At 37.4% G+C, this 19,283-nt stretch overlaps 1 protein-coding gene across 2 annotated transcripts; it reads left to right on the forward strand.

Moving 5' to 3' along the window:
• Window positions 1-3,977: 3,977 nt before the first annotated feature.
• Window positions 3,978-18,990, forward strand: tmem196 (transmembrane protein 196). 2 transcript variants are annotated; one of them, XM_030147961.1, is made up of 5 exons: window positions 3,978-4,447; window positions 10,387-10,443; window positions 16,376-16,511; window positions 17,369-17,487; window positions 18,224-18,990. In XM_030147961.1, exons 1-5 carry the CDS (start codon window positions 4,283-4,285, stop codon window positions 18,296-18,298), a joined length of 552 nt encoding a protein of 183 aa, XP_030003821.1. In that variant the 5' UTR covers window positions 3,978-4,282; the 3' UTR covers window positions 18,299-18,990. The 2 variants fall into 2 exon arrangements, with proteins under 2 accessions (XP_030003821.1, XP_030003823.1); XM_030147963.1 differs by having other exon boundaries at window positions 18,227-18,990.
• The last annotated feature ends 293 nt before the right edge of the window (window positions 18,991-19,283 follow it).

Here is a 19,283-nt window from a genome sequence, read left to right on the forward strand (position 1 = left end):
ACAACAATCAGAGCACGGTCCCAACACGGTCAGAAAAACCATCAGCTTCCCTCGGCCCTAATGCCGTATACCCTCCTGACCTGTCGCACACCCCAAGCTCTGCCCATTGACACACACAACAACAAAAACACCTTTTTAAATGAAATTAAATTGTAAAATCACTAATCAGTAATTAATAACAGAACTGAAATTAGCAAATGGCACCTATATGGGGGTTACCCAGCCCTTTTTTTTGGGGGGGGGGGACTCTGCTCCTGATTCATGCCATGTTTCTTCTTCTTCTTCTTCTTCTTCTTCTTCTTCTTTGTTTTTGTTTGATTACACAAGATTTCTGGCTTGGAGGACCAGATTCTAGATCGATGGTGGGACAGAATCATTATGTGTGTGGTGTGTTGTGTGGAGATTATCAAAGCACATCACACACAGTACGATCAAAACTGTTCAGTGCCTGATTTTTTGTCTTCATGTGTGGGGTATGTAACAGATAAAAAATCTCTTCAGATTTAGAAAATCCTTATGTGTGTACCCCGCTTCAGGTAATAGTTCATCAGGGTGAGAACAGAGATAGATGAAGTGATTACCCATCATGCCCAGTGCCTGTAGTATAAGCCTTTGGGGGCAGTGTTATGATCTGGGGTTGGTTCAGTTAGTCAGGTCTAGGCTCAGCAACGTTATCTGTCCATAAAATGAGGTCAGTTGAACCTGAATAAACTGAATGAACAGGTTTGAACTTCAGTAGATTTTTTATTCCCTGACACAGATATTTCTCAAAATGACAATGCCAGGATTCACCAGGACCACAGTGTGAAAGAGTGGTTCAGGGTGCATGAAACATAATTCTTGGAGAAGACTTAACACAGTGTCCTAACTCTCCCATCATTAGTTCTGACTCTGGACAGAAATAAATGGTAAATGTTAATGCATATTATTATTGAAATGATGCCATGGTAAACGTGTGTCACAGTCAAAGCTAAAGCAGGTCCAATGAAATACCGGAGTGTGTAACTTTTTATTCAAGTTGCATACTTTTCCAGTTTACCCATCATGCCTAGTACCTACAGTACAAGCCTGTAGGGGCAGTGTTATGATCTACAGTTGGTTCAGTTGGTCAGATGTAGGTTCAGTTACATTATGTTCCCAAAAACTACAGAAATAAACGTTCTGACATTGTATAAGACAACTGAAATGATGTCATGAGAAATACGTGCTGGAATAGCTCATGAGCTCACGGAGGGAATAATGCTGCTTATTTTCTATGTTTATGTTTAACACACATTATGCTATATTATGTAGAATGACGCTGGAAAATTCTTGAATTGTGACATGTGTTCTAATGATGTTCTTTGAATTAAAACGTAGTAGTCCTGCATTTACATTTGCTCTTGGTATGTGCATTAAATCTGCTTTTGTCACAGCTACAAACATGCTGAACAGTGACTGGAACAACAATACAGATCAAGTGGTTAGTAGCGTGGATTGACTGCGTAACAATAGTTGATTTTCCATTGACCCTCAAAGTGTGCATATATAACTTGTGCATAAAAATTCACCAAATGGAAAAACAACAATTTCGCCAAAAGTCTCATTTTTTGATTAAAAGTTTTTGCGCCGGCAAGAGGTGGTTTTTCAGGTATAGCACAAATGGTATATCATGCAAAACTGCAATGGAAAGACCTTTATTCACAACTAGAGTCAGGTGAATAAAAAACGGATTTTGACGTACATTACAACAAGCAAAGAAGAAGAAGAAACATCTCGCGGTATGTGTGGACACACCAGGACACCATTTTTTAATTTAGTACAAGATAGAGGGGTAATATATAATAATAATGAATATATCTGTAAATCAACACCATATTTACGTTCATTGCCATGTTTATGGAATGACTTCTCATGTCATCTCGCAATAATAAATAAACAAATCGTTGCATTTGTGATTTAATGGAAAAACCGACATTACGCACTTCTGTTTTTTCGACATTTAGTAAATATCGGTAAAGTTTTGCGCAGATGTCCAATGGAAAAGCGACTAGTGACAACCAACTCATGTTTCTATTGTGATGATTCAGTGACAAACCCATCCTCTATCTGTATACAGATAAAGTACTTTACTCATTGTCAGTGTTCAACTCAGAGCTTTCTTCAGTAGAATTTAACAGGACACTGGCCCTCAGACCAATACGAGCAGACCTGACTACACTGATTGAACAGGAAGTGATAAAACCTGCACTAGCTGATGTCATCAAATAAACCCCTGTAGGTTTACATGAAGTTTCTTCTTTTTTCAGCAGTGTTCCATGGGCTTCATACTGGAACTGGTGGTATAAACCTGAAGTCCAAATGAAGGAGCATGGGCTGACAGTAACAGGCAGTTCAATAAACCTGTATCCTGTAGTTGCTGCATTTATTCTGTCGATTGATCATTGATCAGTTGAAAACTCCAAATGCATGTGCTATGTTTACGGGACGTCACATTAATGTGGTGAGCCTCATCTTTACAAATAGTTCTAATTTCATTTTATTCCAAAACAGAGGCTCACTGGTGCAGCAGAAGACCTTTAAAATATTTTAAACCTAATTTACATCAGGAGATAGTAAAATAACAGGCATTCATTACCAGATTTCTGTTTTAATTTGTCACACTGTAACTATAAATGAAAGTTAAAACCACTTTAATTGTTATTGATGGGGGAAAAAATTTGATCAAAGTGGATAATTAAGGTAAGTTTTCAGCATCATAAACTTCATATTTCTCCAGAAAAGTTATGGAATTTGATTAAGAGACCAAGACAAACCTTTATACATAGAAGGGTGTTGCTGGTATTTGTGAGTCTGTTGTGTGATCTGTTTAACCTTCCACTTGTGTTAGGGTCGGCACTGACTCATTTTAGGTTTTAAATGCATAAAAGAACCAAATAAAATTTGTTTATTGCATCAAGGCTTTTTGACTTGTCAGGAACCTTGAATTCAATAAAATAATCACCAAAAAAAATAAAACATTTTCACTAAATTTTGAAATGCTCTGGTTGAACTTATGACCTTTGTGCTGTTAGGGTCAGTTTTGACCCAGTTAAAAAAATGAGTTTATAAAACAATAATTAGAGCCAAAACTGAACTCATAAGTGCACTGTCACCCAACACATTAACAGCCAGCTCCTCTCCCAAACATGCGAATTTTTGGGGATTCTCATTTTGCCTTGTTATCCAGTTTACCTGCACAAAAGAAAAAAAAAAAAAACAAGCAAAGACGGGCATGTCCATACTTGTGAGGTCAGTTCAGTATAGAGTTGATGACTTGCAGACAGTGTTGGGAAAGTTACTTTTATTTTACTTTTATGTTGCTGGACTTTGGGCAGAACCACATATCTGTTCCTAAATGTGTAGGGCTACAGAAAGTTCTACTACGGATGACATAACAGGTATTTCTTTTGTGCTCTTTGTTTTAAAAAAAAAATGACACAAACAGAGCACTAGACAAGAAAACATTGGACAACTATAGGCTTCAACACCACCACTAAGGCCTAGCAAATAATAGGAAATAACATAGCCTTGACACATCTTATGGGCATTTAGGTGAACACAAAATGCAAACTATGTGTGAGGGGCGGGGTTTGTTGTACCTGGCACCACTTGTTTACTCTATGTTTTGGGAGCTGTAGATGCTGAAGCTAAAAGGGTTTCATCCACACCTGGTCTCCCTTACTACAAACGTGAAAATATTCCATTTTGCTGCAAAATGTCAGTTCTCCCCCTCACAACTGTCCTTTACTAAACCTGATTTGGGTTGATGCCATCTTCCACCCACTGCAGCTGAATGAACCCGTAGATCTCCATCTGCCCTCTTTCAGTTCATCCACACTGAGTTTAAGACCTTACACACAGTAGGCGTGGAATGATGACCTCGGCATTTAGCTCATCCTGGATACGCTCCTGGTTTGTACGCGTAAAAGTGTGTATGTGCGTTTAAAGCTGGTACCTTGGACAGCGCCAGGCGCCTCAAACGCATCACAGGAACTTGAGCGCATCGCCCTCCTCCAGCCCAGACAAACCGCAAAAACAGCCTCATCTACTTTACTTTTTTACACATTCAAACCTCTCAAGTTCCCTCCAGTCTCTCTTCTCCTCTTGGACTTACTTGTTCGGACAAAACCCATGTTTTTCCCCCCTCCCTCTGCCGGGTAAATGGCGCACTAGAGCCGCTCTCGGAGCACCGGGAACCGGACTCCTCTCGCCCCCCGTCCGTCTGCCTCCTGCTGGCTGCTGGAGCGATGCCCGGGGCGGGATGTGCTCCAGTCGCAAGATCCTGTGGAGCCTGCTCCTGCTGTCCGTGGTGGAGGTCGGCCTGGGTGTGGCGAGCATTGTCCTGGGAGCCGTGGGCATCAGCTGGGTCCGGGGCGAACACAAGCCGCAGCAGGGCGATGCGTCCCCGGTGTGGAGCGGGCTCTGTGTACGTCCTGGAAACTAACTTCTGCACTTCCAAAGAGGATAAGTATAAGTAAAAGGATGGAGCAGAGAGTAGAAGATCAGTTTAAACATAGAAAATCCACTGACAGGAGTATTTGGAGGTATTTCCAGTATGAGCACAGACTCATATAACTATTAAAATAACATCAGGTGGAAAGAAATGGAAAAACTGAAGGATTTTCAGCCGAAAATATGCACATATTGTCTATATGTTAATGCTTATAACTACTAATCCGTTGAGTTGGTGAGTAGCTCATCCTTCAAAACAAAGAAACTCAGGATCCAGATCAGCTTTTTCCTTAAACTATCCCCCTATAGTCCAGGATGGCTCATGCTAAATGACAGATGTGTGTTTGCATTAGATATAGAGATAGTCTTTCAGTCCATTACGGCGGATGTCTCTGCACAGGAGCTGCAGATCAGTTGCATTAATTCATGCTTGAATCGTTGCTCAGTGCTCTGGAGACCTAAAGCTTTATCATCCTCTCTGTGTACATACCTCCTGTGAATGTGCTGCTTTCACTGTCATCCATTGTTTTATTTACCCGTCTAGACATTGAGAAGGTTGTGATATTTTATTGATTCACTTGAACTGAATCTTGAATTATTGTGCTGATGGGAAAAAAAAGAGTCAGGAATCATCATTTAGAGTACAGGTGTCAAACATGCGGCCCGGGGGCCAAATCTGGCCCGCCAAAGAGTCCATTCCGACCTGCTGGATGAAAGAGCAAAAATGAACCTGAACAGTCAAAGTTGTCAAAAATCATTTTGGTTCAGGTTCCACATACAGACCAATGTGATCTCCAGTAAAAATAACAACACAATAACCCATAAATAATGACAACTATAAATTTATTTTGTGAAAAATTATGTTGAAAAAAATTAAGAGAAAAAAATAAGATTACTCTGTGAAAATATTTACATTTACAAAACTATTCTTTCACAATAAAATACACATAAATACATAAATAAAAACAAAGATGAGCAACCCGAAATGTGCAATTTTAACGCTATTCTACCTGTTACTAAATGTTTTGTGCATTTATGGATCCACTGTGATCTGTAGTTGTGTTAATAATAAGAGATAGAAAATTATAGAAATTGTTCAAATTTTAGTTCCAAACTCCAAAATTTTAACAATATTCTGCCTGTTACCAAATATTTATGTAACATTGTGTGTAAATGTACATGCATAAATAATAAGTTGAGGCATAATATTGTTAAAATTGCACTATTTTTTCAAATGAAATTTCATTTTTTTCAGGTTATTCACATCTTTTTTTGTAAAATGTAAATATTTTCATAATTTATTTTTTTTTTTTTTTCTGTTTTGTTTTGTTTTGTTTTTGTACTAAAACAAAAAGAGAAACTTGGATTTGTCATTATTTATAGGTTATTAAGTCATTTTTTTACTGGTCTGGCCTGCTTGGGATCAAATTGGGCTAAATGTGGCCCCTGAAACAAAATGAGTTTGACACCCCTGATTTAGAGCATGTAGAAGAATGTAGAGTGTAGAGTGTAATATTACTGTGGGGAGAGTGAATGGTGATATGACAGTGGAGGCTTTTGTGTGGTTTGTATCTGTGGTCATGTGTCATAGCTGCTGCAGGACTGTAACATAAGGTCTGTATGTTGAAGCAGCTGTTGAGTCCTCTGCTGATTCAGCCACCCTGAGGTTGAGACCTGCTCATCACCTGACCACCATCCTCAAACACGCATACAAACGCTCTTCAATGACTTCACCTGCAGTTATAAATCAGTTTCTTTATATTTCTACAGAAGCTAATGAGTTATAGTAATACTATGTCATATTAGGGGGATGAAAGTGCAGGTTGGATGTGTTCATATTGACCTGTTGAGAGCAACAGGGGGATGAGCAGTTGGTTTTTAGAAAATCTTTACAGTCAATTCTCAGAAATTTAATGGTTGAAGTCAGAACAGACCTTTCCTAAGTAATTTATTACCCTTTTTTTAATCAACATTTATTATTTTAGTATTGGTGTATTATCCTCTGCATTTTTCTTTTTCACTTAAAATCAGGTATTTTCCTTTAATTAACTCACTAATAATGTAGATGTTCATAAAACTTCAAAGGTTACTATATCAAAGCAGAGAAAACTGAAGAAAAAGTGGCTTTTTCACCAAAATATAACAAATAACTGGACATAAAAACAAGCATCTACAACTACCGTCACTTGAATCAGTGTTGTAGAAGATGATGGTGTTTACACATTCACTCTGGAGCCTCTGAATACACAAATAAGTCATATCTGATGATGATGAAAAACTGAGAAACTGAATTTTACCTGAATGACTTTAATGTACTGACAGGATTAATGATACAGGAGTTACTAAGCGTTTTATATTAATGGATTTTTACATCATAACCTGATCATTTTCCATATGGAGATGATTGTGGTGATTTAATTTTATGTTGTGATAGTTATTACAATGCAAGTATAGCAATTTTTTTGTCTTAAGGGTTTATTGTGTTTGTACAGTCAGTATTAATTTATTACTTTTTCACTTCAATTTCCTCCTACATTCAGATGTTGAAAGAACATATGTCATCTTTTTGTTTCAAATATTCTGCAGTTTGGTGAGTGTTTGTTATGACAATGACTTGGATCCAAAAATCAGCCTTCAAACTTAAGGATAGTGTTCTGGCATTTTTATTATGATTAAATATTCAGACGTATTTACAGTTTGTAGTTTATGTTATTTATTCAAAGGAATAAGTATGGAAGAAGTGATGAATCTATTTTGATGTAAGTACTAGAGAAGAAGAGTCAGAGAGTTTAAAACTAAAATAATGATCACCTGCCTTTCCTAAACTTTGCATTGAAACTTAAAATGTGTCACAAACTAATTTTCAGTGGGTTCCTGACTGACAGAGCGCTACACAAAACAGTAATATGTGATCAATTTCTTTCTAATTGGATTGTGACTTGTGATTTTCTCTTTATTTATCAGATGCTTGATGTCGAAATGAAAACATGAGAGTTCCTATATGAAGAAATGTAGGGTAGAGGGAGGGCTCCTCTGTAAAGAAAGGTCAGAACTGAACAAACTGAACAGAATCAGAACCAAAACAATGGTTTTGTTATGGAGTACTGACTGGAAACCATTACCTGTCAGTCTTAGCTGTGATTGACAGTCTGATATTCCTTCCCAAACTCATTTTCTAATGTGAATTAGGCCGAAAAAAGTTAGTAAGAAATGTATTTTTGTAGGTTTGGGTCCCAGAGAGACACTAAATTTTACTTTTGAATGTTGAGCTGTAAAAGTATAAGGCCACCGTTGACTGGTAACAATGAAAATATTTTTATATACAAAATATAAAAGTTCAAACAACACAAAAATAGTAACTTGAAACTGAGCAGAAGTGCAGGTCTGGCGTCACTCGTCCCCTTCTCACACACACACACACCAACACAAATACACTCCAGGGCTTCCAGTGGTAAAACACTGCAGCTCACTGTGCTGTCCCACTTGTCAGCTCACTCTGCCAGTTTACCATTACGCCAACATGTTCCAGTTGAGTCTGATTCACTGACATCCAGGACAATATGGCTGTCCTACAAACCCACCATCATACACCGTGTCTTTATGAGTAGATCATTACATACCAAGTAAACATTCAGGGTTCACACAGAAAAAGCACACAGAAAGTCATTATCAGTAAATTTCACAGACAGAAGTGTCTTTTCCATCAATTATCAAACTAAAACATCACTGAAACTTTTTAGCTGATGTTCTTCTTGTTCTTTCTCTCTCTCTTTTTTTATTGAACTCATTATTTATTGGAGACAGAGACATTCAGCACACAATCATAAGACTTACACTGTACGTACTCAAGTGTCACATCAGATAGATTCATACCAACAGATCTAGACACAAACAAACAAACAAACAAACAAAACAAAACAAAAAAATCTAAATAAAACAAATGGTGCCAGGCAAAAAAAAAACCCGCCCCTCGCACATATCGGCATCAAGTTTTGGCCTCGATCCAGCTGATGTCATCATGTCTATGTGTGTGCTGATGTCAGCATATCAATTGCCTCTATATATGTGCCAAGTTTGAAGTAAATTGAAACAAAATTGATGTTTTTATAGACATTTGAAATTTCACCCATTATAAGTAAATGGGAGAAGCAAAAAGATTTTAAAAATTCATTAAAAAATTTTAACTTTGACTGACCGTTCCCAAAATGTAATCACATCTAATCTTGGTCACTGGCAATGTATAAACCCAATTTGGTATGAATTCAACCAATAGTTTTGCTGCTAGAGTGTTAACAAACAAACAAACCAAAAACAATACCCCTTATCTCCCCTTCAGGGGGCGGGGGAACAAAACAAAACAATAAACTTGCTCTTTTGACTCAAAACTTCATGAGCAACACAGGGGACCATCTCCTTGGAAGTTTCTCCTTCTGGAGCTTTAAATTATGAGTTATATCCTCCATTCTACTGAGTTCCCATACGTCAGTGGTTCCCAACCTTTTTTGGCTCATGACCCCATTTTAACATCACAAATTTCTGGCGACCCCAAATAAACAGAGACATTTTTCTCTTGGAGATGTCTTAGCCAGGTGGACGAAGAAATCTTCCCATTCCCTGTTCAGTCCAGTTTTCTGACTGTGACTGTGTCTGGGCAGGTTGAAGCGCAGTAACGCATGCGGTCACATGATCAGGTCAATCAAGACATGCCCTGTCAGATATTATATCCTGCATTTTATTTGAACTTAACTTTTAAAGGAAAAGTGTGTGGTGTTTTTATAATAATGAAATATATATTGAACCATTAAACAATATTTTTTACTAGTAAGTTTTAATTTTTTTTTTTTTTTTTTTTTTAATCAATAACTAGAAATTTCAGGTGACCCCATTTGAATTCCAGGTGACCCCATGTGGAGTTGCAACCTGAAGTTTGAAAAACACTGCCCTTTGTGGTCTTTCCACGACTGGAACGTTGGAACATTTGGTGTCAACCAGCTGACAGTGACACCCTTAATTACTGCTGCCAAGAGGATTTGAAGTAGATATGTATCATCTCTTCGCCCCTATGTAGCTGGGATAGGCTCCAAGTGACCCCCGTAACCCTAGTGAGCATAAAGCAGGTTCAGAAAATGAATGAATGTATCATCTCTACATTCAAAGCCCTCATGGATGGCTCCTAGCAAAGCAAACAAGGGCTCCTTAGGTATGTGTATTCTGAATATGTCAAACAGTGCTGTGTAGATGTCATCCCAACATTTTTTCAGCTTATTGCAAAACCAGAAGGTGTGTACAAAATTTGATTCAGCCTCCCCACACTTCTACTGGTGGCTGGCATTCCATATTTTCCTGTTATGTGTGGAGTCCTGAAATATCGAACTATCATTTTCCATCCGTATTCTCTCCAGCTATTAGAACAGGTCACTTTATGAGCTTCAGTACAGATCTCTTCCCAAGTTTCTGGAGAAATGTCATGCTGGAATTCTGTTTCCCTTTTTGATATAACCTCCTAAGACCCAGGAAATGTCCGCAAAGTACAAGCTTTTTTTGTTTTTTATTAAAAAACAAAAAAAGAGCCTATAATGGAAACATCATGATGCAACAGTTTTTTCAGATTAATTTTTTAAAATTTTTATGGAATGTCCTTTGTAGTGGACAGTTTTCTTTTCTTTTTTTTTGTATAAAGTTGTGACACTCTTGTCTACAAATGTGGACAGAAAACCCATAGCTGGGTCTTAGGAGGTTAATATAAAAGGTATTGTATGTTTCCATATTCTGAAGGCTCCTGTAATGACGAGAAATAGTCTTTGTCCTAAACACACCACGTTGAACACTAATGAAATAACATTCTGTTGCAGATGGTGAGAGAACTTTCTTGGTGTCCTCATGTTTATCAAGAAAATCTCTCTTTTGTTCCAGTTTTTGGTCTGTGGGATGTGTGGAGTGCTGTGTGCTCGGAAGAGGACAGGTCTTATTGTAAGTATGTAAATCCTCTTTGAGTTTGTTTGCTTTCTGAAGATGCAATGATCTGTTTTCAGATTCATCTGTCAGATGATATTCTACAGCCCTTTTGTTTTTTTGTGTGCTTTGGCAAACAGGAACACTCCTCAGTGATGTGACACATGAAGTGTTTTAGCTTTTCAGGAAAAAAATGCCAGTAAGTGAGTCAGTAAGTGGGAAGAAATAAGTGAATCCGAAAAGAGCAGCTGAGCAGAATCAAGCACAGGAGTTTGGAGTTGAAATGATATTTGTGCATTTAAGTACCTGTTATATTGTGCTGTAAATGCACAGATCTTACAGCTGATGTTTTCATTAATATTCAGTAAGACTCATGTATGGTATGTGTTTTATTTGTACAATAATCTGGCCCTTTGAACAATGATTTTACAGTAGTGTAATGCCAAATATACAATCATTTTAATCCATGTACCAGATCTTATTTGCACTCATTTCTTAACATAAATCGCATGAAATCATACCAGCCAATCACACCTGTTGCACTGAAGTCTCATAAGCACAACTAACTGTCCATGACCCAAATGATCTTAGTTTTTAACACACTGGGCATGAACTGTTATGAAGGCGCTGTGTCCAGTGTCTTCGTCATCATTTTCTTCGCTTTTCTATTGACCCTCAAATTGTGTGAATATAACTTGCACAATGGAAAAACGACATTTTCACCAAAACTCTCGTTTTTCTCTCAGAAGAGGCGTTTTTTGGGCGTAGCGCAATTGGTATATCATGCAAAACTGCAATGGAAAAACCTTTTTCTAAAACTAGAGTCGTGTGAAATAAAAAGACTGGATGTTGACAGACGTCACAAGAAGTGAAGAAGAGTTTTAAAATGAACATGTCGTGGTATGTGTGGACACTCCAGGAAACAGAATCATCTTTTTTAATTTAGTACAGGATAGAGGGATAATACATAATAATAATGAATATATCTGTAAATCAACATGATATTTATGTTCATCGCCATGTTTATGGAATGACTTCTCTTGTCATCTTGCGATAATAAATAAACAAATCATCGCATTTGTGATTTAACGGAAAACACACATGACATGACGCACTTGTGTTTTTTTGACATTTAGTAAATATCAGTAAAATTTTGCGCAGATGTCCAATGGAAAAGCAACTTTTGTTGTCTTTGTCTCTGATTCATTTAAAAATTTTTATGTATCGTCCTTGGGACAATGTATACAACATTTGTTCACAGTTTTTAGAAATTTCGATTTTTGAATTTTTACGAATTTTGGTATTCAAAATGTGCCTTTCCTTATAATGGGCGACATTTTGATGGGTTATAACATGGAAATGGTTACAGATATCATTATAGTTCATACTGAGCACTGATAGGAAGTCATATATGGACTTTCATTTAATTAGTTGAGTTCTCCTCCAGTGAAAGTACCACCCACTTCTATTGGGAGATTGATGTCCTGCATCAAGACCACAGGACTCTAACATAGCGACAGAACCTGACCACCACACAAATTCATCTTGTTATTGATTCCTGATAGAACATGCCAGTGAGATAGAGAACCATTGGTCCTATTTTTCATTACTTAACAGAAAATGGAGGTATTTTATGCACTTATATAATACATTACTTATGCAACATTTATTTCCGTCTAGAATAGTACTAAGTTTTGTTGAAGATACTGTATTAATGATGATTAGAGTCGGACCACTATGTACAGATTCACACTGGGGTTCAGGTCTGGTAGTGTCATCTTGCAGTATGTTTGTGAAATCAGCAAAGACAAAAATCCACTGATGTTCAGACCTGTTCCTTCAGTATATTCAGGTTCAGCTGACCTAATTTTTTGGACACATAATGTTACTGAACCTGGACCTGACCGAATGACCCAAACCCAGACCATAACACTGACCCCACAGCCTTCTACTGTACTCATCAGACCGCATATTTTATTTATTGTTTAATTATATTGAGTCTAATGCTTAGTCGTCCAGATTGGTTTATTGATTTCATGTTTATTACTTGGACTCAATTAGACAGACTTAACAAAGTCAAAGATTTTTTCCCCAAATGTGCTGAATGTTTTGTCAGCTCATTAATTGGCCATCAGCTTTTTCCTGTAAGAAACTATTGTTTTTATTTTACCTTTTAAAACTGCACCATTGGTTGACCTCTACCTATGAGTCACCAAATATTAACCCAAAGTAGAGGTGGACCCATAGTAGATTCAAGAAGGCTGATACAGTAATGATAGTCTGACTTTGGAATCAGCAGATGGATGATTAATCTGTCATTATCAACCCTTAAAATGAAATCGACACTTATGTGCACTAAGATTACAATATTTTTACAAACTGAACATTCATTCATTCATTTTCCAAAGTGTTAAATCTTCTGGAAAGTTGCAAAATGTGTTTTATGATCCTATTATAGAGTTGTAGTGTTATGATATTGAGGTCAAGAAAAGGTTCCTGTGCAAAGAAGAGACTTTCAGAGCCTTTTCAGAGTGGAAAAGGAATGGTTTCATGTTCTCCATGTCTACTTTGTGGTGATGGCTGATGTTATTGTATTGGCTGTGCTTAACAAACCGACTCACAGGCTTGTCTTTAATCTGAATCAGGCAGTAACGGGCATTTTATCCTACACTGTTTTGAAAATGGAAGAGTCTGTAAAATATGTGAAGAAATTCACATTACATTTTTGGGGACAAGTTCAGGTTCCAGGTAGACACCAAATTTCCCTTTTGGGTCTATTGGTTCAGTTCATTGTTGCACCGAACTGTTTTATGGCCCAAATTTTCTACCATTTCTGATTTTTATACCTCTAATTTATTACGTATAGTGTGTTTACTCTTCTATCTATCTATCTATCTATCTATCTATCTATCTATCTATCTATCTATCTATCTATCTATCTATCTATCTATCTATCTATCTATCTATCTATCTATCTATCTATCTATCTATCTATCCATCCATCCATCCATCCATCCATCCATCCATCCATCCATCCATCCATCCATCCATCCATCTAGCAAACTATATTGTTTGCTTTTGCACTTGCATCTTGTTTTTTTTGCACTATCCTTATGTACACTTTTTTCCTGCACTTTATTCTGTTGCTGCCATGACTGCTCAATTTTCCCATTGTGAAATCAATAAAATCTAATCTAATCTAATCTAATCTAATCTAATCTAATCTAATCTAATCTAATCTTAAATCAGTGGTTCCACTTGAAAAGCTTTATGGTAGAAACTGGTCACAATCTGAGCTAAGTTCTCCTGATAGACATAGTCTAGTAAAAGCAGAATGGAATAATTCTTAAATCTTATAAATTAAAATTTTATTCTAAATCAAACATAGAAAATAAGTCAAATATGTAATCTGAGAAAACTGACCGTTTCAAGAAAAATGTTGAATTTAATGGCAGCAATTCATCTCCAAAAAGTTGGAGCTGGGGCGGTGGGGGGCTGAAAAAGTAAGTGGTACTAAAAACAGAGATATGGAGTCATATTTTGCAGCTAATTAGTTCTATTCTATTCTATTCTATTCTGTTCTGTTCTGTTCTGTTCTGTTCTGTTCTGTTCTGTTCTGTTCTGTTCTGTTCTATTCTATTCTATTCTGTTCTGTTCTGTTTTGTTGTAATCTATTCTATTCTATTCTGTTCAATTCTATTCTTTTCTGTTCTGTTCTATTCTATTATGTTCTGTTCTGTTTTGTTGTAATCTATTCTATTCTATTCTGTTTTGTTGTAATCTATTCTATTCTGTTCAATTCTATTCTTTTCTTTTCTAGTCTATTCTATTCTATTCTGTTTTGTTGTAATCTATTCTATTCTATGCTGTTCTATTCTATTCTATTCTGTTCAATTCTTTTCTTTTCTATTCTATTCTATTCTATTCTAGTCTGTTCTGTTTTGTTGTAATCTATTCTATTCTATTCTGTTCAACTCATTTCATTTCTGTTCTATTCTATTCTTTTCTATTCTATTCTATTCTATTCTATTCTGTTCTGTTCTGTTTTGTTGTAATCTATTCTATTCTATTCTGTTCTATTCTATTCTTATTCCATTTCTATGCTGAACAGTGATAAACATTGCTTTGTTTCACTGTTATTGGAAACATGTTGCTGTCATCAAATTCAAAACTATATCTTTTTCTTGAAACGGTTCATTTTCTCAGTACAAATCTCTGATATGTTTTGTATGTTCTATTGTGACTAAAATACCTGTTTATGAATTCTCTTTGTATTTACATTTCACATAAATTTACAACTTTTTTGGGAACTGGGGTTGTATTATCCAAACTCAGATGTACACACATGTGCGTCACAATGGTCCATATCATAAGATAAAGCTGGCTGAGTGTCATGAATATTGTACACGCACACACGCACACACACACACACACGCACACACACACACACACACACACACACACACACACACACTCTGTGCAACAGCCCAGAGGTGTGAGTGTGTTGTCCTCTGTGCAGGTGTGTACAGTGTGTTCTAATAAAAGAGACATCTGAGGAAAGCACAGGAGACAAGCAGTCACCTCTCCTCTTCTCTTTCTGTCGCTCTTTGTGTTTTTTTTTTCCCTCCTCAGTGATCACCTCGCTTTCTGTCGCTGCCTCAGAGTCCTCATGTTTCCCTCAATATGTCCGTCCGTCCATCCATCTGTCTGTCTGTCTGTCTGTCTCTCCTGTGTGGGGAGGCTGCTGTACAGATCAATGTCAGCACAATGGGCTGTAACAGAGATGTCAACCTTCCCCTGCCTCTGTCTGTCTGCCATCCATCTATCTATCTATCTATCTATCTATCTATCTATCTATCTATCTATCTATCTATCTATCTATCTATCTATCTATCTATCTATCTATCTATCTATCTATCTATCTATCTATCTATCTATCTATCTATCTATCTATCTATCTATCCATCCATCCATCCATCCATCCATCCATCCATCCATCCATCCATCCATCCATCCATCCTCCTCCTGCCTACACCATCTTTCCCTTTTTGTATCTCTCTCCCCCGTATCACTGCCCTCCACTCCTCCTCTGTTCAATCTAATCCTCCCGGTCATTTTGATGCTCACAATCCCTCCATCTTTTTCCTCTGCTCATCCCTTCCATATCTCCATGCCAGTTTGTGGGGTGATGATTGCATTAGGTTGCTTGGACTGCAGACTTCTACCAGCCACTTTTCCACACTTCACTGGGTAATGACTGAAACTGGAGATGCCCTTTTCCAATGCAGTTAAAGGCACTAAAGGCATCTGCATGGGGAGCACTGAAAGAAATGCACAAGTAGACCACAATCAACAAAAAGATTAACTTATTACTATTACCTTTTAGGGTGACAGTTAAACATTTGTCCAGGGACTGCACAAGAAAATTAGCCATTAGGCTAATTAGGTGTATTTACAGCAATGTAAATTAATGTACAATGTGCCTGTTATATAAACCAATTAATAAATAAAATAAATAAAGTTATTCAAAGTGACTCAACTACAATCATTTTCTCTTTTTTGCAGAGTTTTCTGTGCCAAGATTACCATTCCAATATGGAATTAGTGATTGATTATGTACTTACACCAGCAGGATACACACACACACACAAATACAGTGATGTGAGTATATTGACAAGCAGTGCAATATTTCTGGCGGAGACAGTTTGCTTTGAGAGCCATCCAATTCTCTAATAGGAAATGAGATTTATTTTGACTGATATGCATTACTCATCTCCACAGTCGTCGTCCAAAACAGCAGAAATGATGGAAGCGGGGGCTCGGTAGTAGTTTGTTTACCTCCCTTCTCATCACATTTTGTCTGTTTGTTTACTGTTTCGTAGATAAGATATCAATTCTGCTGTTTCCATTGACATAAGCTTTTCTCTGTCTCCCTCTTTCCAACTTGTAGATGATCTTGTTTTCTGCGTGTTGCATCTGTGGTCTGATCGGTGGGATCCTTAACTTCCAGTTTGTTCGTGCTCTGAACAAACGACCAAACTCCATGCACTCCATCCACCTGGCTGCTATGACTCTCGCCTGCCTGGGTAAAAACTAACATGACACAGCACATGACAACACATTTCCTGACTTTATGACATGTGTATTAAGTACAATTATATTAAAGCAGCTAAGTGGCATAAAAATAACATTGTAAACTGAAACCTTGCATCAGTAGTGTGTGGTTTCGTCAGCTTTCACTCAAGAACATTTACTGTGGCTGGTATAAATTAAGTCAAAATGCAATTATCAATAAAACATTGGCTACAAGTCCTTCTCGAGGTGATCTATCTGGAGTGGTCATCAGCCTGTATTAATAATGCTAAGCTTAGAACAATGGAGGTGTGGAAAAAAGCTGCAGAAGATGTTAAGAAACTGTTGTCATGACTTTTGAGACTTTCATCTATGGTAACTGTATATGACCTGTTTGTAAGCCTGATTAACATTGTGTTTATTCAGTAATTTGATTTTTACTTTGTTTATCAAAAGCTCAATTCCAAAATTGTGTGTCCCACAAGGAGGGGAAAAAGGGTGGGGGGGCAGAGGGGTGGGGTTTTTTTTTGTTTGTAGTGCAGGTGTAGTGTACACTTACTGTTGTAATGTTGAATTTGTTTGTTTACTTTTGCAAACTGAAATTTAAAATCTATAAAAACTGTTGATTACAACAACAACAAAAAAAGAACATTTCTTGTGGCGGATATAAATTAGGTGAAAATGGAATTAAATGTTTAATGTGATAACACAACAGCCAACCCTATCACTGTTTATTATTTTATAATATTTTATGAAGCTTTTCATATTATTATTATTTCATGACATTTTGCATGTTCACAGAACATGTCTACAAATGAAAGCAGTTTCATGTACTGAATAAAATTAGTTTCCATTTCCCTTTTATGTCCAGGGATCTCCTCTTGTACCTTGTCCACATGGCTGACCTGCCGGCTGGCGAGTTCCGAGCAGCAGAGGATGTTCCTGGAGAGGGAACACTCGTTGCACCACTCCCATGAAATGACAGAAAAGGTGAGATGTGATCTGAAAAGAGTGTTTCTTTATCGACAGTATGACCTGAAGTCTGAGCCTGAAACAACATTATTCATGGTGAGGAGCTCCAAACTGAGGACATACTGGAACTATGTTTGAGTCTCAGCTCAGGTTTGACAGAAACACTGAGTCACTGGTCAAAAGAGTTCAACAAAGAACCCACCTGTTGTGAAAGCTGAACTCTTAGTGTTTCTAAACCTAGTTTATGTAGTTTTTATCATTCTTTCATTGAAAGCCTTTTAACTTTTTCTTTTCTTTGCTTTAATTATGATCTGTCTGTTAATGATAAGAACAGTTTCAGCAACATCATTTAGGTCCAGCTAAAGGACTTGAACTTACTGTGGAAGAAGCAGGTGGTTTAGAAAGTCAGCAGAAAGCCTCTGAAGTCACCCAGACCATGTCCTTAACATTTACTTTAATGCCTTCAAGGTGATGTCATTATGAGCCTCAGAGGAGAACAAACAGATACTCAGTCTCATTTATTCCCTCTGCTGTCAGGTTGGTAAATGAGTCAGGTGTAGTCGTCTGGTTTTGAGTGACCTGTATGTGTTTGTCGACTTACTTACCTGTTTTTTATGATAAATGTATGATGTGTTTATTTCCTATTTTGTATATTGAATTTATGATTCCTTTCTTCAACCACAATCTATTTCCAGCAGGTGTACTAAAGTGAATATTACATGATCAGAACTCAAAGTATGTTCCATATCCCTAACAGGAAGTCCTGGACAACTCCAGTAATGGTATTCCTCAGATCTCCTACAACGGACACACCGCCACATCACCATGACAACGTATCACCAAAGGCAACTTGCGCACACTTGGACAGAGACAGCTCTTGAGTTGCTTGCTGTCAATAGACAAAAACAGCATGTCTTTCTACTTCTGCGTATCCTCCAGCATATATATACATGTATCCTAACTGCAGGGAGTGCACCCAGGTCTGAGGCCTTGGAAGCCAATGCTCTGCTGCTGAAGTCAGAAGGACATTTTGATGGTAAAATGGAGGCCAGTAAATATGCAAACATGGGTTCGAGTCCCCTTTGCTCACAACAAACCAAAGTCAGGATGGAGAGCTGCCGTTCGGGCGACAATTCAGGTGACCAACATCTGCGTGGCATCGTCTGACCTTTAATCCAATGAGCAGGACGGATAGATTTTATCCATTCAGATGCCTCAAAGTGATGAGCACAAACCGAGCATGCAGCTGATCCACTTGTTTTGAAGAGCTACTGCTATTTCAGTCTTGACCTCCTTATTCTCTCTCTGTCTTGTAATGGGTTTAGGGAATGCAGATCTTCAGATAGCCCACAGTAAACTGTATGTATCGTCTGATAAAGGAATGCTTTGAAAACACAGTGTTGCTCAGTGTACTGTATATCCATGCTTGTATATCAGGAATCTTGTCGTATCTATAAATCAAACATATTTTTATAAATGCTTCTTATAAAAGGGAATTCAATTAAAGTATGACAAATCTGATTGACGGTCTTTTTCTTCTCTCTGTAATGTATTTTTATTGCAGCAGTAGTGCAGTAATTCACATACATACACACACACACACACACACACACAGTGGTGAACGCTGTTTAGGGCCTTATGATCCCAGAATATGCAGATTAGACCCATATTGTCATGGTAAGGAAGACTGATGTGTTTATTTAAAGTGTATACACTCGGTGTTGCCTCGGTGCATTTGTGTGCACATTTCTGTAAGCATGTCAGTGTTTTAAGTTCGTATGTAGCTCGAAGCCATATTGTAACGTATTCATCCA

The sequence above is a fragment of the Sphaeramia orbicularis genome, chromosome 11 (assembly GCF_902148855.1).
Source record: "Sphaeramia orbicularis chromosome 11, fSphaOr1.1, whole genome shotgun sequence".
In the NCBI taxonomy this organism is placed as follows: domain Eukaryota; kingdom Metazoa; phylum Chordata; class Actinopteri; order Kurtiformes; family Apogonidae; genus Sphaeramia; species Sphaeramia orbicularis.